Source organism: Cystoisospora suis, assembly GCF_002600585.1.
Source record: "Cystoisospora suis strain Wien I chromosome Unknown contig_2171, whole genome shotgun sequence".
Classification (NCBI taxonomy): Eukaryota; Apicomplexa; class Conoidasida; order Eucoccidiorida; family Sarcocystidae; genus Cystoisospora; species Cystoisospora suis.
Window position 1 is genome coordinate 7127 of NW_027154970.1, and position 25856 is coordinate 32982.

General features: G+C 52.2%; 1 protein-coding gene across 1 annotated transcript; it reads right to left on the minus strand.

Annotated features, from left to right (window-relative positions):
* On the minus strand, positions 1-25143 carry CSUI_004618 (uncharacterized protein). Its single transcript, XM_068064806.1, has 12 exons — positions 24308-25143; positions 23914-24080; positions 21633-21904; positions 19772-19886; positions 19153-19236; positions 18619-18695; positions 17775-17997; positions 16995-17096; positions 8386-16557; positions 5589-7658; positions 1029-5123; positions 1-478 (listed from the first exon to the last, which is right to left on the minus strand). The coding sequence occupies exons 9-11, from the start codon at positions 12877-12879 to the stop codon at positions 4518-4520; spliced, it is 7170 nt and encodes a 2389-aa protein (XP_067923219.1). The 5' UTR covers positions 12880-16557; positions 16995-17096; positions 17775-17997; positions 18619-18695; positions 19153-19236; positions 19772-19886; positions 21633-21904; positions 23914-24080; positions 24308-25143; the 3' UTR covers positions 1-478; positions 1029-4517.
* Between the last annotated feature and the right edge of the window lie 713 nt (positions 25144-25856).

Here is a 25856-nt window from a genome sequence, read left to right on the forward strand (position 1 = left end):
GCCCTCTAGAACCCTTGAACACCAGCGGCGTACAGAATCCCACTCAACACCGACAAAAAAAAATTAACAGCCCTGTCTTTGCCTGGCTCTCCGGCTTGCGTTACCTCAATTACGGGTTTCGGGTAGTGGAAACTGCTTACAATTGTAACCGTCATCGAGTCTCCGTAGTCTTTCTCGAGCCTGGGCATCTCTGACCACGTGTACACTTTCCGCCATTCTTGGCAGTACGCCAGGAAACAAAGACGCCTGCCAGCGATGAACGACATTTTCTCTTTCCGGTGAACCACATTCAAGCCCGGCCGTTGCCTGCCAGGAAGGCGGGAGTGTGAATAGCAGGGTTGAATGGTGCAACGTCGCAAAGGGTGCCATCTGTTCGGCGGCATTCGGAATAAAAGAAGAGGCATGGCATGTTTCCCCTGGGAGATACTGGGATAGGTCTTCCCCAGTTGTCGAGCACGAAGCCGTTCCACTCTTCCGCCTGCAGGCCGGGACAAGGACAGCGATCGTGAGAGCGCCAGTTGATTTGCCTGGCCCCGATAAAGGATAAAAGGGGAAACGCGAGAGACCTAGAAGTCTGAGGCTCGCTAAAGCTATGGACAAGCAGGAAGACTGCAACAAAGCGACATACCGGTCTGCCCTAGACGTCCGGTGCAGAAAACAAAGCGTCTCGGCGAGAACGGACGAATCTGTGCTCCAACCCGGCTCGCCGCACGTAGAACGGAAAAAAACGTTTTGGGACGGCCAGCACACTACCGACCACAACGATCCTAGCGTAAGACTACAGGGAGAGATGAAAGCGGTACACGCGATGAAAAGTGGGTCACTCGTTTCTGGGCAAAAAAGGCGAGCCAGTCGGCCTCCTACACAGCTTCAACATTGAAACGCATTTTGTCGATGCAGTTGCCATCGACAGCAAACACACACTGACCCTGTGAACTCAGGCGGATTCTTCGCTAAGCAAATGGTCACTTCTCCAACACGACAAGCGAAAAGAACTCGTTAAAAGACTGCGAAACAAAATTCCTCACCTGTGGTTTAGGGTTGTGTCCAAGGAGCCTCTTGAACAGATGCCCCATCCAAGTGCTTTTTTCAGTTGACTTTTGCTTCCGAGGCTCTGACACCTTGTTCCATTTGCTTGCCTTCGCCGATCCCATATTTCCGAACATATACCACCAAAAAACCAGTCAAAAGGCACTCGCACCCAAACAGTAGACCCAACCAGCGCCGGGTCACGCTAGCTCCGCAGATGATCTTCCTGCCAGAACCGACGCCTTGGCGCAGGCAGCGAAACAGTTATCCGACAGAGCGGAAACCTGAAATGGAACAACTGGCCCAAGGAGCCCCCGGAAAAGCACCGCTACACACCCTGCGAACTACGAGTCACGACGGGACCTCCCGGGGCCCCGGTTACATCGAAGCCCCGGAACGACGAAACCGCTAGGAAGTAGCGGCTTGTACAGCTCGAGCATTTTTGTGTGTTCACATGCATGAGCCCGATTGGGCCGGCGCTGCGCCAGCGAACAAGTCTGTTAGGTCACCATGTTGCAGACTGCAAATCGGCGCTGTGTACGACGCTGCCAGTGCAAAGCGCCGGGACGAGAGGCTAGCCGTTAGCACGTTGGTGCAGCCGGGCGGTTTTCAATCTTGAAAACAGCAGCCGCCACTGTCCCGGGTCACGAAGGCAGCGTCGCTTGTCAGGGGAGCGTATCCCAGCCGGACATCAGGCGACACTGTTAAAACTGAAGGCCCTTGGGAATGATTCACCAGGAAGTCGGGAAGCGCGCAACGGCGGCTAATCGCTTTCACGTCCATCGTACTACTCAAGAGGTACGAGCAAGATAGAGCAGACACCGGACGCCGCGGGAGTAGTCTCAAAAGTCAGATTGTCCGGGGCGCGCAGTGCAACCGGACAGCGCTCTTGACTGGCGTGAGCGCCTTGGTTCTTGGCGACCTGACGGAGCTGAGAGTCGGAAGTGAATTATCCGTCCAAGCATTAACTTCGCAATGCAGACACAACACAAATTTCCTTCGGCGGGCTGTCTCCATGACGTCGCTCTACCTGGGCTTGGAGCGGCCGGGCGAATGTCCGGCACCGGCGGTACGATCTGGTGGAGGATGCACGAGTGACTCTCAGTAAGCACCACCGGTGCCCACAGGTCGATCAACGCGGGGCCCGTATACAATGCAATCGATCACGCACGTACTGCGGTGGTGTTGAACAAATATAGCCAGAACTGAGGCAGTACAGTCCATGCTTCTGGGTCGCTGGATTACAAATTCCGCTCGTTGCTGGCTGTGAAACTCATCGACGGTCAATGGAAACGTTTCGCGTAACGAAGATCGAAGAGAAATCACATGAGCCTCTTTTAAAACTTGGACGCGTCAGCTGCCTTTGTCTGAGCGGCGACTCCGTCTACGTACTTTGTTGTACCCCGACACACATCGCTCCGACAGCACGTCGCGCCGGCTGGTGCGTGCCGCCGTCAAGACCAGTCACGAACACACGAAAGACCACAGAGGTTACTCGCCACGCAGTTCACAGAGTACGCACTGAGAACGTCACCCCCCGACAGGGAATTTCCGCTCTATATTAACGGTCCGAAGAAGCGTGAAGCAGGGCACTTTGAGACCTCCATCCCAGTCGTGTCGCTATGATGAAACCCACAAGTATCCTCTCATCCGGGTAGTGGCCAGACTCCCGCTGTCCTCCGGTCAGTTCACCAGGCAGTGCCGGCCTTAGACAAGGGGCAATTACGCACCAATCTTCTTCAACGCTGGACTAAAGGCCAAGCGATCTGTCGTAGTCGGCAAGTGTGTCATCAGGCAAGCAGTCATCTGTCTTCCCACGTACCTGCCGTGTGCCACCACTCAGTGCACTCACTGTAACCGAGCCGCCCGTAAAACGAACACCGTTTACAATATCACACTTGCTTCTTAGCAGGGCTTTTTTGTAAGGCAAACTCAATATACTTCGAAGCCGCCCTGCGCCGTTCAGTGCATCCGGGCCGACTGGGTTGTCGGAAAGTGAGATGCTGGATCACCAGGCAGTTCCGTGCGGTAAGCAAAGGAGCTTAGCGCTCACACTCGCAGTCACCTCCCAGACCACTATTCAAAACAAACAAGGTCGCTGCAAACGCAGAGACGATGCTTGCGGGGCAGCCAGTATCGCTGAGAGAGTTTGCTCAGCACTGGCTGAAACTTGATCCATGCCAGGTGAAGCCTCAGATCGCCTGTTCGGATGCAACGAAAACGCTGGTCCATTCCCCGGGTCCTGAATGCCGTAGAGCCAGAGTGATGAGCGCACTACTCCCAAACTGCCTTCCAGGCTCGGTCGTGATCCAGACTTGCGCTCAGTCAGGCTTTAACAAGTGACACCGATGCGGTACCACTGCCTCTACCCAAGCTCTCTATGGCTAATGAAAAATGGTGGTTACATTGGGGTGTCCCTACTCACAGAGTACACCACTCCCCAACTAGAAGACATCCTTACTACGGCTGTTCTTGAGAATGGGCTCCTGCTGCAATGAAAACATGACTACCTACAGGCTTCACAGACTGAAAACACCTCTTCCATAGCTTCGGGGCACTGCGTGATGCCCATGCTACGGAAAGCGAGAGCGTTACTGAGGTGTACGCTTTCGAGTGCGGAGGGACACTACCCGTCACAGAACAGGGAGTGAGAGTCTCTCTACCTGTACATCAGTCCATACACGAAGAATGTTACTCATCTTGAGTCTCCCCAGTCTGCTTCTAAACAGTGAGGAAGCTTACGACCCACACACAGCTACACGGCCTAGGAGAGCGGCCCATCCCGTGATCTCAAGAAAGATAGGAACCCCTATACGAGAAACACTGCTGATACCAGTCCGCGAAAAGACTGGCTCGCTTCCGAAGTAGGCTCGGACGGTCTGCCTGATGCCTCCTATTTTCATTGCTGATCATTTTGCTCCCTCAGAAGTCTTCGTCACTCCGATGCAGGCCCGATTGATATTCGTCCATTCACCGGACGAGTTTCCTAGGTCATAAATCTTCCCATAAGGACACCGGACGTCCACGAAGAGAAGGAAAAGAAAGCTCCCCTCAACTGCGTGCGAATTCATTCAAAAGACTGAAGCGGTCGAAAAGACAGGTCAGCTCTTCGAGCTGTCATCGACGGCTTGACCCCGGGCGAACCTGTTTCGGGTAGGAAAGGTATATAACACTAATAGGAGCACAGCTGTGGCAGGTTATGTCGGAGGCCGCGCGCCCATCTCACAATGAGCTCTGTGGCACAAGCTCACACCACCACCACACGCGCAGCTCAACACTTCGCTCACACTCGCTATTTGCTGCTGGCGGCTCCGTACGTCCCCATACACTCCTTCCCCCCCATCATCCCAGGAAAGGAGCTACCTCTTTAAAATTCATGTCATTCAGAATGCGAATATCTCAGAACCGGTTTCAATTCCTCCAACGAGCCATGCCCAGCTGTTAGCGCACATTTTTTTTCACGAGGTTACAGGCATTCATGATCTTCGCTAGTCCTTCTTTTCACTTTTGTGTTTCCGCTTACTAAGTCGACGGCTGCTCGATCCCGGACTCCGCTCATCCTTGCTGCTTTTCCGGCCACGATCCTCCTTACTGCTTTTCCGGTCACGATCCTCCTTACTGCCTTTCCGGTCACGATCATCCTTGCTGGCTTTTCGCTCACTCTTCTTGCGTTCACGACTTCCGTCGCCGCCGTCTCCACTTTTCCTCGAGCTACTATCACGACGCTCGGACCTGCCCCGTCCGCTGCTACTGCTTTTGCTAGGACTGTCGTCCCTGGAGGACTTGGTTCCGGTTGGAGAAGATTTGCGTGCGCTGTTAGGGACCTCTCCAAGCGCCGCTGCGCTCTCTTTCCGAGACAAATGCTTCTGGGGTGCGTCGGTTGGGGGGGCCAGTTCCCTGGGACTTGCTACCACGCGACCGGGAGGCCGCTTCCCTGGCGTCGGCGACTTTTCAGGCGGAAGTAAGACTGGCGGTGGAGACTTCGGCTCTGGGACTTTTGACGCTTGACGCACAGGCGGCGCCGGTTGTTTTGGAGGTGGACTGCTCGGCTTCGTCTTTGGCGCAGCGGTCGTAGTCGGTGTGCCCAATGCAGCCTGCGCACAACAAGGAACGGGAAAGACGAGATAGAGGTGTCGTTGTTGATGATTCTATCCGGCGTCTGACAGCGCAAAGACGCACGAACCATGAACGGTGTGTGACGATAAATCGGAGTGTACACGATGACTACAAACTACGGCACTGACTGGCGCCAGTTGAAGCTGCCTCCGAAACTTGAGATGAAAAACGTTCCACGGGACTTCGGTTAGCTTGCCAGGAAGAGTGGTTCTCCCGACAACACTGACGGCGGCCTCTGATAACTCCCCGATCAACGTGGACCGCTTCTTCTCCTCAGTCCCGCGTGAGGATAAAATCCTCCCTCTTCACGGCCTACACACAGCAGTCCCCGCCACGCCGAGAAACACGTTCTGCACTTGACAAGCTTTCCGTAGCCACAGCAAACCAGCCACGTCATCTCCTCCATCGCGTGTCTTGTCAAGCATAGCCGGTTTCTGTCTTACCACAGGAAGAGGAATATACCCGGGCCTCAGCTCCATAGGGAGGACCTCTACGGGTAGGGCTTCACCCCACTCGCCTACGAGGTTCCCGTCTCGAGTGCGGAATATCCTTTCACCAACCGAAGTCGTCAAGGGCGCACCACGAGGGGGACTTCCCGGAGCCCCCGAGCTGACACATGACGTCACAATTAGCGCTAACCCCTGTGCGTCGCACACTTCGTTTCCGTCAGGAGAAGTCAAGGGAAATAGGCCTTTCAGCGGCCAGCGCGCCTCCGAGTTCTTCAGCAGCTGCGCAGACAAATCCTTCTCTTCTTTCGCGGGCATCCGAGGCGCACCATCCCCCACAGCCAGCAGGCGTCGAACTTTCTTGCTACACCCTATCAGGAGAAAAACAAAAGTAAATGCTAGCAAGACTCCAGATGCCGCAACCAAGCCGAAAGCCAGGATGCCCATTTGCTCACCGCCAGCCTCTGTGCTTTCCTTCTGACTCATGCTGCTCTCCTTCCCCTGTCCGTCCACGGCCACCCTCGTTTCCAGTGAAGAGATCTCCTCCGAAAACGGTGCCGCCGATGCTATAGCTCCCCCTGAGGCAGCTTCACCTCCACGCAGGTGCGCCCGGATCTCCCGCTCTGAACGATACTGCAGTTGCGATGCCGGTTGCGCAAAAAAACCAGCGGTACCTTCGTCCCCGTCTTCTGACGCAGAAGCGGGTTTCGCCTGAGAAGGGGTTGCAATGTTACCTAGGTTGAAAGAAGCTGCGCTCAAAGCGAGGTCTGCTGTCGGAGCGAAAGTAGTCGTCTCTGCAGGAGCTTCGTTCTGTGGAAGATCCGCTTTCTCGCTGCTTTCCTTCAAGCCACCTATTCTGGTGACCTCCATGCTCTGGTTCGCACCTCTGCCACTATTGCCGCCGTCAAGAACTGTCTCCTCACTATGTGAGACGGAGCCATTCGAAAAAGCCCTGCCCTGTCTTCTTCTTTTCTTTCTTTCCTCTCTCCTTCTCCGGAGCACCGAGGTAGCTTGTGCATCACAAGCAGCTGTGGCATCACAGGTTTCCTTTTCCTCTAAAGTTGTCCTGGCACAACCAAGACCGCGTCCAATCACTTCATTCTGAAGGACCGGTCTAGTTCGCACTCGTACGCCGAGGATCTTCTTCTCGCCGCCTGTCTCGTCATCTTTCTTGCCCTCGTCCGCGGCAGCGTCAGCTGCTTCACGTTGCACTAAGAAACTTGATCTAAGGAAAGCAGATCGGCTTCTACTACTACGTTTTCGTTGAAGCCGTGACCTTAGTTCGTCTTCGGGACACTTACACTCCGTCCACGAAGTGAAAGGTCCTAACACGCAGTCAACAGACACATGCTGTTTGACGCCTTCGAGAAACGCTTTCAGTTGCACTCTCACTCTATCCGTCTGAGCAGCATCCACTTGTTCTAGCCGTTTCTCTACCACTTCCAATCTTTTCGCCTTCATTTTCTCAATTTCCGCTCTGTCATCTGCAGTCTCGCCGACGCCTTGGGGAACTGCCATCTCGCGCAGTTCATCCCTTTGCGTCACCAAATTCACGTGCTCGGATGAATTAACTACGGCACTCTCCAAGCTCGTGGCTGTAGCACTCCCCTCACATATCCTAAGCTCCGTTTGTTCAGGGCAAGTGTCTCCAAAAAACGGGGCCTTCTCCAGCCCTCGCACTCGGACTTGCCACTGAGCACCAGCATATGTGCTGGAGTCTCCTTCAATAATCTCTTCTTCGTCGGTGAGAGATTTGACGTGCTCTTTCTCTGTCGCATCCTCACATCGCGACCACTGTGACCACGAAGTCAGAACACATGTGCTGGGACAAGAATACGGTGGCAACCTGCGTAAAGTAGCTCTCGCCTCCGCCGGAGCATCCTTGACGTTGTTTGAAGCCTCCAACACGTTCTCTATGGACGTGGTACTCGACAGAAGTTTAGCAACGTCAGGCGATATAGGAGGAGCCAAGAGAAGCAATGTATCTGGCGAGTAAGTTACGCAGGCGGACGGAAAAAGTCCGGAAAGCGAAGGAGAACTCAACGATGAGGGTTGCGAGATATCCAGCTGAACAAGAAAAACATGGGAGGGGGCACAACAGCAACTCCACAGAAAGGCTGACGGAAGGAAAGCACACTAGGTTGAGAAGACCAATACACAGCTTCTGTAAAGATGCAGAAGTCCCGAGGAACTCGATAACAATCGGTCTCTCGCCTATCCCGGATGTCTAATGCTCACGAATGCGCTGTGCCGTCGAACAGGAACACAGTCTTCCGTGTCCTACAGTCGCTGTTTCTCATTCAAGAATGCGGCGAGGTACTCCACTGTGCAGCCCTTACCGAAGCCGGTCTGCCGGCTCGCTGTATACAGAAGGAACACGAGACGAGAAATTTTGAAAAACGGAAAATGACTCTATGGAGAAGCGCAACAAGAGAACACAGCGACAACCTACTATGGCGAAGAAACTGAGGCGTACGCACTACTCCACCGTAGCGTAGCTTGACCCTCATCTACATCCCTATCTGCGACGCTTACCCATCTCTCTGTTTGTCCCCTGCTGAGCGAAGGTAAGGACCCACTGGTGAAAAGTGCGTCTTGCACACAAGCGTGCATAAGCGTAATGCTAGGTTCATCGTGTACTTCCGTGTACGGCTATTCGCCTTCGCGAAAAAGATCGTATTGAGGTTACCAGGTACGGATGAACGAAATGTACTAATACACACCACTGTGCGTCACACAAGCAGCTTTCTCCAATATCTAATCAGCTCTCTTCACCACGAAGTCTATACCGTACCATATAGATGGAGCACTCTGCGTGTGCAAGGTCAAAGCTGCCGAACACAAGCCCCTCTCCTTTCTGATACTTCCTTGCGAGTTCCTTCAGTCTTGCAACTTCTCTTCGTTCTTTCTCTCTCCCATTCTGTGTCCCGACAGCGTTCTCTGCTTCCTCGATCACTTCCCCGATCTTGTTATCCTGATTTGCCTGGTCAAGTGCCTCCGTATTGTTCTGCTCGTTCAACCCTGCCCCCCCACGGTCAGCTTCCTCTACAGCTGCCGCGCGTCGAAGCTGTCTCGCAATTCTGCTCATCAACAGTGAATAGCAACGCCTCCATCCTTCAAACTTGTCGTCATGATTTGTACCTCCTGAATCTCCTGTAGAGGAGACATCCTGCGGGGATGCGGACCCGTCAGAACCGGGGGCGCCCGACCTTGCTGCTGATGACGACGTGCCCCCTTCACTACTAGTAGGCAACGAAGAAGTGGTCTCCTTGTTTTCAGAAAGTTCTTGTTCATTACCGGTTGATACTTGCTCACCTCTCGTCGATGACGTATCGCCTTCATTCCCTGAAGCTGAAGAAGATGTCTTCTCTTTGTTTTCAAGACGTTTGTTCTCAGGCCTAGTCACTTTGGCATCGTTCCCTGTCCGTGCGGAAGAAGTACCTTCTTCACTACTGGTAGACAGAGGAGTCGTCTCTCTCTTTTCGGGGGGTTCTTGCTTGGGTCCAGTCACTTGCCTCTCACTTTTCACCTCGCCTTCAGAACTTTCTTTCCCCGACGCGACAGACACTTCAAGTCCTTCCTTCCCTTCAGAACGTACTCTTTCACTGGTGTCGCCGACAGCCTCCCTAAAGTCACCGGGGGCGGCGCTCTGGTCACCCACGGTTTGTGATTGATCATCCCGTTGTGCTGACGAGCTCTTGTCATTCTCCGAGGAGGACGTCTGGAGATTCCCTTCGGCCGATGTTTGATCCCTTAAATCTCCTGATGAAGACAGACTATTCTCTTCTTTTGTCGAAAGGCCGCTAGCGGGGTCACCTCGCTTTGAAATGGCCTCTTCATCAGGCTTTTTCTCGCCCCCCACCTGTGAGTTGACTAGATCCTTGTCTGAAAGCGCGCCACGTAACTTACGCTGCTCGTCATCCAGACTGCCGGAGTCGCTGGGTGCTGTTTGCGAAGTTGATTTGTCCTCACTGCGGTCTTGTGAACTCTTTTCAAGGTCTCCTTCCGATAAGATTCCCTGCTTCCCCGGCTCAGCAGAAGGGTCGGCTTCGGTGGAAACCTGAGCCGCCATTCGACGTGATTCTTCCTTCTCTCCTTTTTCTCCCTGTTCCGCACTCTCATCTTCACCAGGACCGCTCGTCTCTTTCATCGAGGACTCTTTCTTCTCTCCGGGGTGTATTTCTGTAGACGAGACACTGATCTCTGTCAAGCTCGAAGGGTCGCCGGAAATGGCAAATCCCATTCTAGCATTCTTCTTCCGTATCACTGGTTCATCTCGAAGAGCTGTCTCCACTTTGTCATTCAGTTGGACAAAAGACGCAGTGTCTTCTTCAGTCCAAAGCTCATCTTGATCTTCCATGTCAAACGGTGTATCGGCTACTGTATCGGACCTAGAAATACCCGAAAGCGAAGAAGTCCCTACATCGAAATCTTCTGGACTGAAGTCTCGCCCTTCCTGGTCATCCTCCTCAACTTGAGAGCGGTACTCAGAAAACGATGCCTTTGGCGCCGCTGATTTCGCTGGTTTCTTCTTTTTCTTTTTGTTTTTGTTGTTCTTATTCTTGGGATTCTTTCCTTTCTTAATCTTTTTCGCAACGTTTGCCTTTTTTACAGGAGCTTTCTCCTTTTGCTGATCAGTCTTCGTTTCCCCCGGTTTCTTATCTGCAACGGCCTCCGCTCCACTCGCCTCTGCGGCCGAGCTTTTATCGCCTGATTTCTTGGCTTCTTTTGCGGCAGCCTCTTCCTCCTTCGCTCTCATCCTAGCTCTTTCTAAGGATGTAACTCCACTCTTTCTCCATGCCTTATCTCCTCCTTCTTTCTCCTGGGACGCTTCACTCTGCTCGTCCGGGCTGAGCGTGTTCGCGTCAGAAGCACCATCCACGGATCTAGAGCTGGCTGCACTCTGAGGTCCGACTTCAGATTGTTTTTTCGACACCCTTTCCGTAACGTAGCCGCTTTCCTGTCTCCTATACATCTCTCGGTGAATCAAGAGAGGTCTGGCGCAGCCTCCTCCGCCGTACAGCCCTGCCCACAAAAAGGCCGGACAGTCCGGACTGAGTGCGACACCAACCGTAGATCTCCACAACTTTATGTCGGAAGGAAAGGACTGAAGAAGCGCTTCTTCCTTGTCGCCTGGTAATGAGAGTTTTTGCTTGCTTACGTTCTCCTCTCCTGAACTGCCGGAGACCTTTGCTTCCCTCTCTCTTTCCATTCCGCCGGCCTCTACCAGGTCTTCACCCCTCTCCTGTTGATCTCCGTTCTTGACGTCACCTACGCCTTCCACACCTTCTCTCAACTCCGTTGTCTCCCTGTCTCCGCTTCGCTTCTGCCGCTGTTGGTCTTCTGTCCCTGTTGAACCCTCACCGAGGAGATGCTGAAGATTCGTTAGAGCAGCAACGCGGTTATCCAACTGCTGTATTAGAAGTGTCATTCGAGAGGCCAAGGCCGTGTCGTCACGAGCTGAATCAAGTTTAGTGCGAAGGCCGTTCGCGTGATCAGTAGTCCGTTGAATTTGAGACTGCAGAACCGGGCGGCACAGTTCAAAAGATGCCCCCTTAACAGCAACCGTGTTGAAAGAAAGAGACGGAGATGACCCCGAACTAGCCAAGGTAGACTTAAGAGCTGACGAGACACGAGAGTCAGAAGTGCGCGAAGCTGAGGACTCCACACGAGAGACAGGGTGAAGACATGAAATAGGCGAGAGAGACCTTAAGAGCTGGCATACTGCCACGCCCGTTGTTGAAGGGCTAATAGTTGACGTGTTCTGCGTCTCCGAAGACTCAGGTAAGGACTGCTTTTCCGCGGACGCAGTGACTTTACTCGTACCAGAAGCCTTGAGGACCGCCTCCTCTTGGTAAATTATAGCAGCACAGTTCTTCCGGTACCGACAGAGTTCTAGGCACAAGTCGAAAGTCAATTTCTCTGGAAGGCTTGAAACATCCTCAGTGTTCCCGCCATCAGAATCTTGATTGCTCTGTTGGCCTTTCTCCAGTTGGCTGTACGGAGCGAAGACCGAGTTTTCGCTTTCTTCAGAATTAACTTCATAGCCGCTGAGAAGCTGGAGAAACGTTGGAGAACGCTTCCCTTTCTTCCCTGAAGTGGTCTCGTCAGCAGAGTCGGGTTTGTCACTTTCCTGTTGTTTCTGTTTGGCCGCCTCATTCGGCTTCAAATCTAATCCAAGTTGATGTTTCCAATTCTCACTAGTGAGTTCAAGAAGCAGGAGCTTCTCACGACAGGACGTAGCGAGCTGAAGCTGAACGTAAATCCCGCAATCGCCATCAAGCATAGCATCTGCTGCGTGTCTCGCTAATGCTGGGGCGTCACGCGTAGTAACAGACACCATCTCTCTTTTGTACGAATCATTGTCTAAAAGACAAGGGAAATCGTGACATCTGCGCCAGGAAGCTGATTGCTCTTTGAAGCCGACAACCGTCTTCTGCCCGAGCTGCAGCAACGCTTCCTTGTCTCCGCTCTGATCGAGTGTACTGACAGCAGCCTTTACAGCGGCCAAAGCTGCTGCTTCGTCCCATGACTGCCAGCCACCTCCGCATGCGGCTGAACAAGAGTCCCAAGCAACCTCAGATGCTGCAAGTGCTGCAGACTTGACGGCATGTTCTCTTCCATTGTTCAACTCGGCAAGTAAAGCTGAACCAGCCGCGGCTTTCGCGAGATCTGTCACAGAATGAGGAGGTGACGCTTGATAGAGAGGTGCGTGTAAGATGTAAGGCGAAGATGAAGAGGAAGAAGAGACCGCCGTCAAGTCGATCTCGGGGGAAGGGACGGACGAGACAGCAGACGAAGTGTCGTCTGGCCGCGTATTCTCATCTGCAGGTATAAAAGTGCCTTCTCCAACGGGGGCTGGATACGACTGACTGTGGACCTTTGTAGTCAGACCGTATTCCTCTCCAACAGGGATAACAGGAGAATCTGAACCGGCTGTGAAAATAAGACAAAAGACTACCAAAAGAAAAGCAAGGAGCGAGAGGTACGATCGCGAAGGGACAAAGGAGGAAAAACAAAACAGGGACTCTGGGCATCTGACTTCAAAACGTGAGAAAAAGGGAGAAATGTGCGTAACGAGAGAAAGAGGACCTTTTGAGAGCCGATTTGTGAGAAAGACGGGAATCCGGGTGGCCAACGGGTGCTGACATCGGTGTTGCCGTGAAGGTGAAGAGTCTTCTGCGCACCCTTGAAGTCGAGGAGGCCAGGGTATCCACGGTAAAGGATGGTCACCTCGAGCAGTCCTGCTTTGGCCTGGGTAAGGAACAGCCTTGTTACGGGGTGCCATTGTCGTGAACCGGCCGTATCTCCTTTGGATAAAGAAACGGAGAACAGTAACTAGGCAGTAGACGACTCTCGGAACATAAAACGAAAATTCGTTCCCCAGTCAGAGAAGAGGAGGAACTGCTTTGGGCAGCATTCAAGAACGAACAAGACTGGGAGTTGGTCGTGACGAGCAGGCCTTTCCCGGTGCAGACGCACACCGGCGGATCAGACAATGAGGGAGAAACATGCTGCTGAATCACATTGTAACCACGACAAAAGCGTATTCCCGACACCTGGGTATCGTCCCGTAAACGGCGCGTCTGTGACAACGGTGCCATCGGATCAGAGCTTCCACAAATATCCAACGAGACGCCCTGTTAGCAACAGCTGTCAGCGCCACGCGTCGGCAGACCACAAAAGCACTCCCATTTCGACCGTCACATGTACACTGAAGAACGAGAAACAAAAAAAGTTATGGGCCTGGCCTCAGCCCGAATAAGTATGCGCCTACTCCATAACAACGGCAGCCCATGAAGCTGACAAGTAGCGCGGCCCTGGAAGCAGCGCTTTTTAGTGTTCAAGTGATCGGCATGACCGCCTAAAGCATCAAGCAAATTCAAAGCAATGGCAAAACGAGGCAAGACTCACAGCGAGCCCCAACCAGCCAAGGTTCAGTTACTGCGCAGGTCGAAGTTGCTTGCGGAGACCTCCCGCCGTGACGATTGACAGAACAGGCAACTTGCTTGTCGCCTTCCAATGGCACAGATGGCGACATAAACTATAATACTCAGATTCCAGCCGCGATCATTGTTAAAACAAACTCCTGCCGTCTGCCGTCGTTTCCGACGCGGCTGATGCCAGTAGTGGTGGCAACCTAGCATCGATTCTCCCTCGGCGGGAAACAACCAGGCTCCCGGAAGGAGACGCTGCCGAGAAGACGCAAATGTGAAGGAACACGGGGTTCTACACAAGATCCAGCTACTGCATATGCGCTGTACCAACAGCGTCCAGTTTTAGCCGTCCAAGGACTGGCAACAGCGCGCAGCGTGCCTGCTGTTGGCGGTGTGTCCCTGGAACCTTACGCGCTGCTAGCCGGCCAGACGGTGCAGCCAGGGTACGGGATGCATCGATACGGTCCTGAGGAGCGAAACCCCAAAGCAGATTTATCCCTTAAAAAGAACGCGATTCCTATGAGCTGTTCGTCAGCAACGAAACAGAATCTACAGTTTTCCAGTGCCGATCCGTACGTATTCTAGTTTTTTTTTTGGTTGTTGGACCAACTGTGGGCTTGTCCAGCAGACCGTAGGAGAGGGCCTTCAGTCGGACTAGGAGATCGCAAGGAAGAGCAGGCCTCTGTCCCGGAGCACATATCGTTTCGATTGGTAGCAGAAGCTCTCGCCAGTTCCCGCCCTCACGGTATGCCTGCGGAAGTGGTATCCAGTTCCACTCCTGCGTCACCGGCCAACTCCCGGCACTTTGGTGTTCCGATATTCTCATCCACTGGGCAAATGAAAGGTTGCTTTTGTACGCGTCTCTCTGCGAAAGGACGCGGAGAAGTCATTCACAAGCTCAGCGTTGCACAGAGACGGCCAGCAGCAGGAATGCCACATGAGTAAGAGCAATATCGGAACGACAATCGACGTGGGTGACAAGGGAGAAACACATTGCAGCACGGAAGTGAACTCGAATCTTCCACGAGACTGGGTAGAGCTTCGATGCCGACGCCGAGGGTAGTCGTCTCGCAAGCCTGGACTAGTACCTACTGTGTGACAAACGGGACCTTGCGACTTCGATGTCTCCTGCACTAAGCAACCGTCGAAGACGGAATGACCACCCGCCTGCACACGGAGCACTCCTCTCCTCTTTGAAGAGAAGCTTTCACTGGCCCCCCAGTCGAAAAAGGTGATATGGGCTGCAGGATACACGAACGACGAGTCGCCCTGCTTGACTCGATGCTGCGGACACGTGAAAGAAGAGCGCACTCTAGCGGCTCTGAGTCATGGTCAAGTGTGTTGACGTGGTGGACGTTGAGAAACTCATGCGAATACTGCAGCCACCGCGTGATCCTCGTATGTGTATGGAGGAACGCTCAACTGTGCCAGGTCCTCTCTCGCTGTCAAAGCGTTTCGGGCTGTGCTTGCGCCAGGCACGCGTATACTAAAGCATACCTAAAGTGTGCTGTCTGCGGTAACAACCTGCCATGTCCAAGAGGCCAACTCACGGCGCTCTTCCCCCAAGTGACTCAAGATAAACCCCGTTGACACAAACGGCTATTAACGCGCTTTGGCTGACCGCGGCCACCTGAACCCATGAGGCTTGCCATCACGGGCATTGGAAGTCGAGAAAGAAACGATGATTCAAGTTAGCAAAAGAGCAAGCTTAACTGGATGCTACACAGAAAAGGCCATGTATCTCATGTAACGTTACGCAACGAAAACCCCCTTCTTGTCCGATGTCGAACGAGCTATCCATCTACCTACCACGACACACTTCGACTTCCTTACGCACTTCTGTTTGAAACACCAACTTCGGTTCTTCAGGCCTGCTGTCTTCTTAGTGAGGCTCGAGGGAAGCCGTTTTAAAGATTGCATTCTGTATGCTGTCGAAAACACCGTCAGCTGCATCCTGCCTTGCGTCCTATCAAATCTCACACTACTGGTTACGCGCCTCCTGTCCGATATTAAACTGCGGGAGGGCTCACACATTTGGTAGGAGACAACACAGGAGTTCCAATGCAGAAAAAACCCTGAGTTCGTCGGACATCCCGCTGTCCCGACGCAGAAGACTAAGCTAGACCCCTCGCTCTTTCGAGCACTGACGCCGAGTGGACCGGGGCCGTGTGACAGCCGGGAATCCAGATGTTGCTGTTGCAACGCCTCCCACGAAGGAACGTAGATGTGATCCTTTCAGGTTCTCACCGATATGACCTAGATGACTGACCACTCCCGTCTAGGCGGCCGTGCGAGTAGTACTGCCACTCTTCGTGAGACTGCGTCTATACAAACTACACCGAGGCGACTTCTAAAAAAAACTGGACCGGACAAGCGCGGCACCACAGGCACGATACCTGAACCTGAGCCGTAACCGTGTTTGAGCTGTCACAAGTGGATCAATAAAGCAACCTTTCCTTCCCCCCTAGCATAACAGCTGTATGTGATTCGTGGGACAGCAGACAAGCTTGCATCTTCTTTTTGGTTGGTGTCCCAGCGCGTCTTCGCCGAAACCCGTACTTCTCGTTCTTCTTTTGTGTGTATCTTCGTCTGTATGTGCTAACCCATGTGCGCCCGCCGAGAGATCTTCACGAAATCTAGTACTACTACAACAAAAAATTCAGATGTGACACACTTTGACGACCGGTTCCTTCCCGTCCCGCCGCCTCCTTCGTGGTAGGACAGCCAGGTCGATCTACTATGAAGAAGCCAAGAAATCGTTATCGTTTGTCTCTATTCTACTATTACGGTAGTCTCCGTCTTCTCATGAGTCCTCAGATTGGAGACACCGTCAAACACTGTTCATTTCTATACAGATATCGTAAGTTAATAGGGCGTTGACCGGTTAGCCATTCGACCTCCTCTGTCTGCTCCGCCTGATGCACCTGGGCTTCCGAAACCTCCATCTTCTCCACCCATTCCGTATCCTCCTGCTGGGCCTCCGGCACCATAACCGCCGTATCCTCCCATGGCACTGTATGCTGCCATTTCTATGAAAAGGGAAACAGCAACCCACATCGATTCTACCTCACGATACAGCTGCTGATTAGATATAGATTTATACATGTTCACTCAGAAAACCGCATGAAAACGAACAGAAAAGAGGGATTCAACAGCATACGAGCAGACAAATCTATATACACGTAGTAGGGGGCACCTGCACACACATATGCTTACATAGATACATATACATACAGACGTATCTATTCACACATACATGCATGTTTGTGTTTCGGAACGAGCATGGGAGCGACTGTTATGAGTAGACAAATGAACTAGGCGTGCTCATCAAGATAAGCCCTCGATACATGGATTGAATCAAATCTCCACTGTGCATAGTATGATGTAAACAAGACAAGGCCGTCTTCAATGAAGACAAATGGAAGGACGCACCCCGGGCAAAAGAAAAGTCAACCAGCTAACTTACGCGCGTAGTAGGCAGCATAGTACGGGTTGTAGTTCGCATAACCGCTGTATCCGCCAGGTCCACCGTACATTCCGCCGCCGCCTGCAGCCACTCCATAACCACCTGGAAAAAAAAGACACCAAAGCATATGGAGACTCATCGATATTCCACTCCATTTTAACGACCGACGACAACCCATAGCTGTGCGTCAGACGGAGCTAGACACGAGTTTCTAAAAGAGCCCTGACGCGCCAGCACCCGATCCTAGAATCAAGAAGAGGAATTCGTTCTCCTGTAGAGAATCCCCCACTACGACAGGCGTCCAAATGAGCAATAACTACAGACGGAGACGCGCATATTAAGATTGAAATAGTATTGTCTGCTTTGAATCACGCTATCTTCGCGACAACGTTCAACGGTGTTCTCTTCGCCTAAGCTGCACGGCACTGCCCGTTCTCTTATTCCCGCTCTAACAAAAAGCATCAGCGTGGAACGATAAGAACATCAGTATCGTCCGAGCCTTCTCTTTCCTGCTGCACTAAATATCTTTCTTTCCTCGTCTCTTCCTTTTCTCTGCGCATACTCTCTCTGTTTTGTAGCCATCTCGGAGATGAGACAAAGAGCACCAATGCCCAAAGCAGAGCCCACACAGAACAGGTTTTCCTGCGAACTTGAAAAATTAAGCAACTACACCACAAGTGCATTCAGCGCGGTCGTGTGAGGTCATGCGTCTATCTATCTATCTATCCATCTATCTATTCCCCATGAGCTCTAAATCACCTCCACTTGGGTCCATCGCACCTCCGCCACCTCCATAGTTGTCATAGTCTCGCCCGCCTCGACCACCTCCATAGTAGCCACCGCTGCCACCGCTATCTCGACCTCCTCCGCCTCTCCCACCACCAAAGCCTCCACCTCCATATCCACCACCTGAACCCCATGAGCCTCCACGATCTCCACCCCAGCCACCTCCATCACGTCGATCTCGATTCATGTTACGTGGCTGCGCGCGCTTTGCTTCACACTGAAATACAGATACAGAGGGAATGGAAACAACTCTTCTTGGAGAGAAGCTTGGAGATAAGCTACACAGTCTGTGTCGCAGTTAGTTGAGAGGCATGTTCCTGGTCAGCCTACTTCCGAGAGCGAACTGACGATCTTTTCACGCATTACAAGAGATTCAGACTCCCAAAAAATGCAACAGGAAGAGAGAAGCATAGGATACCTGAAACCTACGTTGCACTACCGTGTTTGTGTATAGGAGTGTAGAGGCAGGAAAGTCAAAACGAAAGAAACGGAGTGTACTGATGGCGGTGGCGGCACACGAGCACGATAGCGAACAGCTAGCTAACCTTTGACTGTACACAGGAAAGCGTCTATCTCTTTCTGCCCACGTGGGAGACTGAGCGAATGCTGTGAAACAAGTACAGGGAAGTCTACCTGATGCGGAAGCTCCGAGAGCGAAGAGAAAAGGATTAATGGATGCTGACTATGCGAGGATCACCAGCTAACGTAAAGAAGTAGAGAGGAGTAGAGTGGTCTGATCCCATCAAAGAGAATCAGGCATACTGTAGGAATCTACTGGAGAACGAGCCTGTCAACTAAGAACACATAGAGCGACAGATAGTCCCTTTCCCGGACTTACATGCACACCCAATTTCTTGTGAGGTCCAATAGCTTTCTCAGCATCTTCGAGGTTCCGGAAGATGACGAAGCCAAACCCTGAAGAAAAACACAAGTACGAGAAGTAAAATTAAGCTGCTACGAACGTATACACAAGTTTACATGGACACGTCTTTTGTTCTGACGAAACGTAATGCAAACCGTAGAGAGAAACCACTGATTCTTGCTCCCGCCCGGCGATCAACCCCTATTACCGATGTGTAAACATCGGACACACTCACACGGCAAGCTACGCTAGGCGCATGAAATATTTTGAAATATGTTCTCCAGCTTCCCGCCTGAACGCTCAGGAGTCTAACAGTTCACTCTGCTCATAATTCCTAGCCCGCCCACCCGAAAACACCACACGCATACTGACAGCAAAGCACCACCTGCTGTATGGGCCTAACAGAGATACAGTTCCTCCAAGGAATCCTCCCAGTCAGCGAAGACTGCGAGATCGAAACAAAGCGATAGATACAACAAAAAGAGGCCTAACAAGCAGGAAGAGGCCTACCCCGTGGACGATTGTTCTGGCGGTCAAACATGACGTTCGCGGACTGGATCTCTCCGTAATGTCGGAAGTATGCTCGTAGAGCATCTGCATGGCAATCGAGAGTTAGGTCAATTTTAGCCAGGTAATAAAGCGCACACTTCACGTGACTTGCTGACAACCCCTCTTTGTGTGTGACCACTACAGCCGTACGACCGTGACAGATGTGAAGTTGTTAACACTCTTTGTACAGTCTTTCTCTCCCTCTCTCTCACCATATTGAGAAACAAAGCTGCACACTGCATACATGTCAGGAGTCATAGGCCCGAATGTTTGCTTGAAGGGATGCAGTGGAAATATCGCTCACAATACATCACCTAAAGCATTTCGGAAAGCATCTACCAACATAGATGTGCATATATCGCATCACTATACACGAGTATGCACGACCCAATACCACACCAACAGCGTTCCGGTGAGCAGTTTGCTTGTTGTATGCTGGACTGACAATCCACACAGTCGACGAACAGGCGTGAGTACAAATAGAAGCGCACATGGTGCTCTTATATGTCAAATGGAGGAGAGGAATGCCGGACACATATGACTAGACACGCAGCAAGCTACGTTCTAATCTGACACGCACCATCTGTAACGTCATCGCTGATGCCTCCCACAAACAGCCGTGCATTTTCCTTGTCGCTCGGTGCGCTCTGATGATCCCTCGCCTCCTCACGTGGAATTGCTCTCCTTACTTCAACCTGGAACACATAACTCGCACAGAAAAAAAACAACCTGACAGACTGTTTCTTTCCTCCCCCCGGGATGGCCTCGCAAATCATGAATCTCATACATCCTGCAGAACACGTGCTTCTTCCTTGAAGAGAGGGGCGGGAGAACAATTCTCCGGCTTGATTGAAACCCTCCTTGGAGAAGTCGGCAATTCAGATCAGTCAGGCGTCCTCTTCATCATATGAGCCTCATGCCCATCGGCGCGTTCCTCATCAATACCCCCCAGAAACTTTCTACCGCATCTCCCTTTCTATCCCCTCTTAACCTTCAAGCTACCACAGCCCTTCCATCAGCAGCTCCAACACCATCGTCGACGCACGTCATCTGGCGACCTCGTATCCCTTGAGTGATCGACTCGAAAGCAGAGAAGTTGTTGAGTGGAAACCTCTCGCTATTCTTGCCCCTCAGTCAACATTCCCTAGATGTTTGCCTGTGTCCGCTCAACGGAAAGAACAAGCGACGTGGGGGCGAACAGGTGAGACAGGACTACGTAAACTCCAAATATTCAGCGGCCGTCGAGTAGAAAGAGAGAGAACATGCTTCTCTCGCTCTTCACAATACCCTGCCTGTCGTCTACAACACGCGGGAGACAGCAAGCCATGCCGCTGAATACTCTAGTCGTCCCCCGCCTCACACTTAAGTCGAAAGATGGAGGCCACTGGCAGCGCAGTCAACCAACCGAGAAGAGCAGTTCTGTGAGCGCAGAGGGCGAGGGCAAGCCAATATCTTCTGACTTAAGATTCCGATCCGAGAATGCAAGGATGACAAACTCCCCCTCCCCTCCCCCCAGTCAGAATCGGGAATCGTGTAGGTGTAGGTAGCAACGAGTTAGACACGGTACTGTCTCTAGCAGTGAGCAAGAAAGCTTATGATGGAGAGGAAGAAGACGAGGATGCAGTCGACACTGCTAGACAGAGAGTTGTGTGATTGAGATCACAACCCTAGTATGCAACAATGCAAAGTGATAATGTGTTTTGATGACTTCTCAATGACAGAACACGTCTCTCTCCGCCGACTAACGAATCCATCATACAGTTCCAGTCTTTGCTGGTCCCTGCAATAGAACGGGGATACAATAGACGCGCTTGACGAGTCAAGCCGAGGGTAAAAGACAAGCCAAAAGACACGAGAACCACTCTGATCTGAAATTGAGAAAGAAGAACGAACAGCATCATCCATCCGTCCCGCATTTGATGGTGACGATCGCTCTCAACTCAGTTAATCTGCTTTCGTCGCATGGTGCAATGATTGCTGGGCTGAGTCGATTCTCTGAGGCTGGCAACAGCGGCAGCAGCTTGTCTGTCCAAAGTAGGTAAGGAGAGATAATTCTGATCTCTACTCGTTTCAAAAGCTTGATGCTTGGCTTGTCCCTGTTGGTTCATTCACTCAGCAACTTGTTTGATTGCTTGCCGAAGCTCCTTCTCCTGACTCGCTGGACAGCAGCATTGTTCGAGTGCGCTAAAAAAACGATGGGAAGAATCTTCAGCGCGTGAGCAACCAACAACTCTCTCCAACTGCCAGCCCTTCTCCGCGAAATTCTACGATTGTCTGCGCAAGCAACAACGCCCGGTTCTCTCCTGCCCCTCAGCATGCTCCTGCTGCCTGATCCTGATGGCTGCATGTAGTGACGACGCCTTTTTCTCACAGAAAACGACCTGGGCTACGGCTCGTTCTCAGGATCAACAGGTGAACAGGCACTAAACACTGAATCTCACCGAGATTAGTATCCTCATCGAAAGCATCATCATGATCATCAAGCCGCCGCCAGCCCTCGGAAAAGAGGTGAAGAGAGGCGTGGGGGAAGACGGGGAAAGGAGGAGAGGACGGAAGATGGAGAACAAACAGACGGACGGCCGACCATGGAGCAGAACGGGATCGGTGCGCGTGGAGAAGAAGAGAGACGCACCGCAGGAGCGCCACAAAAGTAGGGATGTAGGGAAGTAGGGAAGGCGAAAAGAAGAAGCGCTGGCACGATTGCACAGCTCAACTTCATTGAGAAAAGAAACACAGCAAAAACAGCACAACAGAGAACGGGGCGCCTCGTGCACATAGATAGATTGAGTGAAGTAGAGACTCTCTCTATCAGATAGCCATCAATCAATCAAAACAAAAAGCAGCGTCCTGTTGTCCTGGCGTCTAGCTGTTACCCAATCTGCAAGGGCAGGAGTAGAATCCACCAACCCTCGTCCTCTGCAGGAGATCGAATGCCTGCTTGAAAGGCTGTTGTCTGTCTCGTAAGCAAACAGCAAGCTCGGTGTCTCTCCTGTTGCTGAGGCTGAAAGAAAGGGACTCTTTCTCTGAGACCTTGAGAACAATCACTGATCTATGAGGGTGATCTCCCACTGGTTGCGCTGAAAGTCATTGCCGCCCTGCCTCATCACTCTCAATCTCTCTCTTTCCAAAAATGCGCAGCCAGGCAGTGAAAATCTAGGTGCCTTTGTCTGCAACGCAATTTTTATACGTCTTCAAAACACGTAGTAAGCTCTCCACCGATTGGCTCTCTCGCTGCCTGGTAGGCTGGACTGGGATGAGGTGGCTGAAGAAGTATCTCTGATGTCCAGGCTACTTCGGTTGATTTAGATTGTCGAGAAAATGAAGAGATATCCTGTCCCAACAATCCTTGAACCTCGAAAGAAGTCTCTCTCTCTCTTCTGACAAAAATGGCGTAGAGCCACCCGATTCATCTCTCTCAACAACAGTGACGACAGATCAAAAGCTGCAGTAGTGCCAAAGATTGATCGGGCCGCGTAGTAGTGGTAACAGTCGTAGCAGAGGCTCGCTCTCCCCAGCCCAACAAATACGGAAGCATACGCCATCTCCCTGGACTAGCAGCAGTTAGCACTAGTTCCGCACCATGGTCGCAGCGAGGGTCCCTTCTCTCTAAGACATATGTCTCCACGTCTGCTCAACAAACCGGCAGTCCAGTATGTATGAGACCCCGGCTAGGGGTACCCAACGGGGAATGCTGTCCTGTGCCCGCACATGCGGGTAACAACCTCCTAACCCGCCAACCCACACTAGTCAGGCCACCCACTCACACGGCATGGCATCATCAGATGCACCGGCCGCTTTCCGACGAAAAAAAAATTTTACATGCATAGGGCGCTTCAGAGAACCAGCGATACTCTAAGCGATTCTTCATACTCTGAATGTAGCCGCAACCAACGAAGTGAAGAGCCTAGCTTCCTCTAGGAGTACTACGAGACACCCTCGAGAAAGCCTTCTAGGACACTGCACCAAGCGACAAAGCATGTTACAACATGTGATACTCCTGCAGTATGTAGCAACTTTCAGAAAAGTCATTCACCACAAGTGAAAACATCATCACGCTGGCGGCTTCAAATGGCGAACACCCTCCAAACAAGACGCACTCAACACTGTACCTCTCTCCATTGATAAGAAAGACAGCCGAACCATACACTGCACTGGCAACAGCTCGGAGACCGCGAGTGTTCGGGGAGAAACAAAGGAAAACAGCGCCCCAAAACCTCACGCATGACCCCTCACCATTGTCCTACAGAAGGCCAGCTGCTACTACCGTCCTGAGTGCTTGCTGCTACGGGAGATCGCAACAAACGATACAATACCCTCTATATGCAAGCCCGTACCCGGGTCGAGTCCCTGGATCAAACGCCATAAGGTAAATAGTCTACGCTGCTCACCCAAAGACAGCCTGCTGAGACCCCAGCAGGCGGCAAAATGAACTGATGCAGCACACAATTGGAAGGCTCCACAAGATTCACCAAGAAAGACACTATAGGTAAAGACTCCTTTTCTGAATGAAGCTGTTGCCTGAAAACGCATTCCTAGTAGCTCAAGCAAGCACACACTATATACCCGACACGACGAAACGCGACTTCAAGGGATTAGCAAGAGACCCAGCATCAACTATCACTAACAAGAGGTCTCCTTTAGTTTCGGTACGTTGTCGTACGGTCATATCTTTCCCTCCCTTTTGGTTCACGAGCGAATCACGGCAACTGAAAGAGATCATACCTGTGCTCCGTCAACCGTGTGACGTATATCAGCTACGCGCGAGACAGGATCAGGTGTAGCGAAAGTGATGAAGCCGAATCCACGGCTGCGCCCGGTGAACTTGTCGAAAAGCACCTCACAATCCGCAATGTCGCCAAACTGTTGAAAGTAGGTCCGTAGGCTGTCAGCTGAACAGTGTGGACACAGACAGTCGGTACGCTGTATTTGCTTACCCACGGGAGGGCTACGACGTCTCGTAACACTGCCATACCAGGGGATGACACCCATTACTTCCTCGGCAAGGGGGGAACTCCCATGGTGAATGAAGTCAACACAAACACCACTTTTGGAGAAGTCTTTTGCTCTGTGCGAGAACTTAGATTCCCAACCCCTATGAAAAACCCTCAACACTTACTGGTAGTTGACCGGCTGAGTCCCCCTACGAACAATTTGCGGCTCTGAATATCCTTCTCGGTTTCGGGTGATCTGCCCGAACCGCGGTTCGCGTCGTCGTTGTCTTCCCCGCCTCCTCCAGTCGCCTCATCATCGGCCGCTGCTGTGGATGTGTTATTGCCCACGCCCTCTTGGCTGTATTGAGAAGCTGCCTGCGCAGCCTGTTGCTGCAACTGCTGCTGAAGCTGCTTCTGGATCTGATCGACCATTTCCGCCTGGCTCTGCTCCGGCTGGCTTTCCCCTTCGACATACGGCATGGGAATGCCAGCGTCTTCCTCAGGAACGCCAGGCGCGCCATTACTCGCGTCATCGTACGACATCTTGAGAAGAAAAAAATCAAGGAAATGCCAAAAGGCTACAGAAGGGACTATGGAAAAGAGGAGACGGTGGTGGGTTGTCGGACACGTCCTCGAAGATACGGAACGCGACGTGAAGGGCTGCCGCACGCACGCCTCCCGAGAGAAACCTAGCGGGTGGCTCAGCCACAATAACAAGGTAGGGAAGCAGAGAAAACGTACACTACAATAGGTCACAGGAATAGTTAGACCCTGAAAAAGAAAAGAAAGAGCTAAGAGGCGTTCGTCGCACCGGACCCGCGCAAAATTATCACAGAAGACTGGAGAAAACAAGCGGGGAAGACGCAAGAGAGTCCCCACGCTGAAGCCTTGCGCGCACGAGAACTTGCACGGGAACAAGCCCCCCAGAAAAGCCAATTCCCATTTGACAGCAGGAAGAAACGAAGGAACGTAAACAGAAAACGATTTTGCACTTCGGTCTCGACCATGCCTGGGAGCCTCTCTACGACAGTGCTGGCCACGCTCGCAATTGCGATGCGAAGTCGTGTGCCCCTCGTGCCCTCGCCATCCCACCACGCCTCCTCTGCCTCTAGCAGGGTCATCCCGCCTATAAGACGAGCTTTTTCTTACCGATACCTAGAAGCCCGACGGGCGCTAAAAGCACGCTTGTTGCTTCCACCCAGTTGCTTTGCCCAGTGGTTCTTGTGACGAGTCATGTTAGTGCATCTTTACTTCGTTGTACAGCAGTCAGCTTCAAACAGAGAGTCCTCCTGTACTGTGGCGGTCCTCTCGTGACCATGCGGAGAGCGATCTTTTACCCTACCAGCAGTTCACGGAGACGAACTTCATGGGTGTCTTCCACTGGGCCGAGTGGCCTTCCACTGCTACCAGATATTCTCCGGCCTAACCCGGGACTGTTTCTTCGGTACTACACGACTGTTGGGACTGTGGGGCTTCGACCTGTAGTCGTCGCGGAACCGATAGTAAGCATACAAGCGTATTGCCGTTCCAAGTGGCGGCCGTGCCAGAGATCCTAGGTGCTTTCCCGTACAGGTTCGCCGTGAAGCATACGCCAAAATAGCCTACTACAGGACTGACGCGCTGTTGGCTGGGGGGGAAGGCAACAGGCTCGTGGGAAGAGTGTTCGCACCGCCCTATGACAGAATCGACGGCGCCACCGTACGGTATCCGAGTGCAACCCATTGGCACAATGAC

Coding starts and splice junctions, on each gene's coding strand:
- CSUI_004618 (XM_068064806.1), bottom strand. CDS start 12,879: ATGGCACCCCGTAACAAGGCTGTTCCTTACCCAGGCCAAAGCAGGACT. Junction 7,659..8,385: donor CAGAGTGCTCCATCTATATG/GTACGGTATAGA, acceptor TTTCTTGTTCAG/CTGGATATCTCGCAACCCTC. Junction 5,124..5,588: donor GGTATATTCCTCTTCCTGTG/GTAAGACAGAAA, acceptor TGTTGTGCGCAG/GCTGCATTGGGCACACCGAC.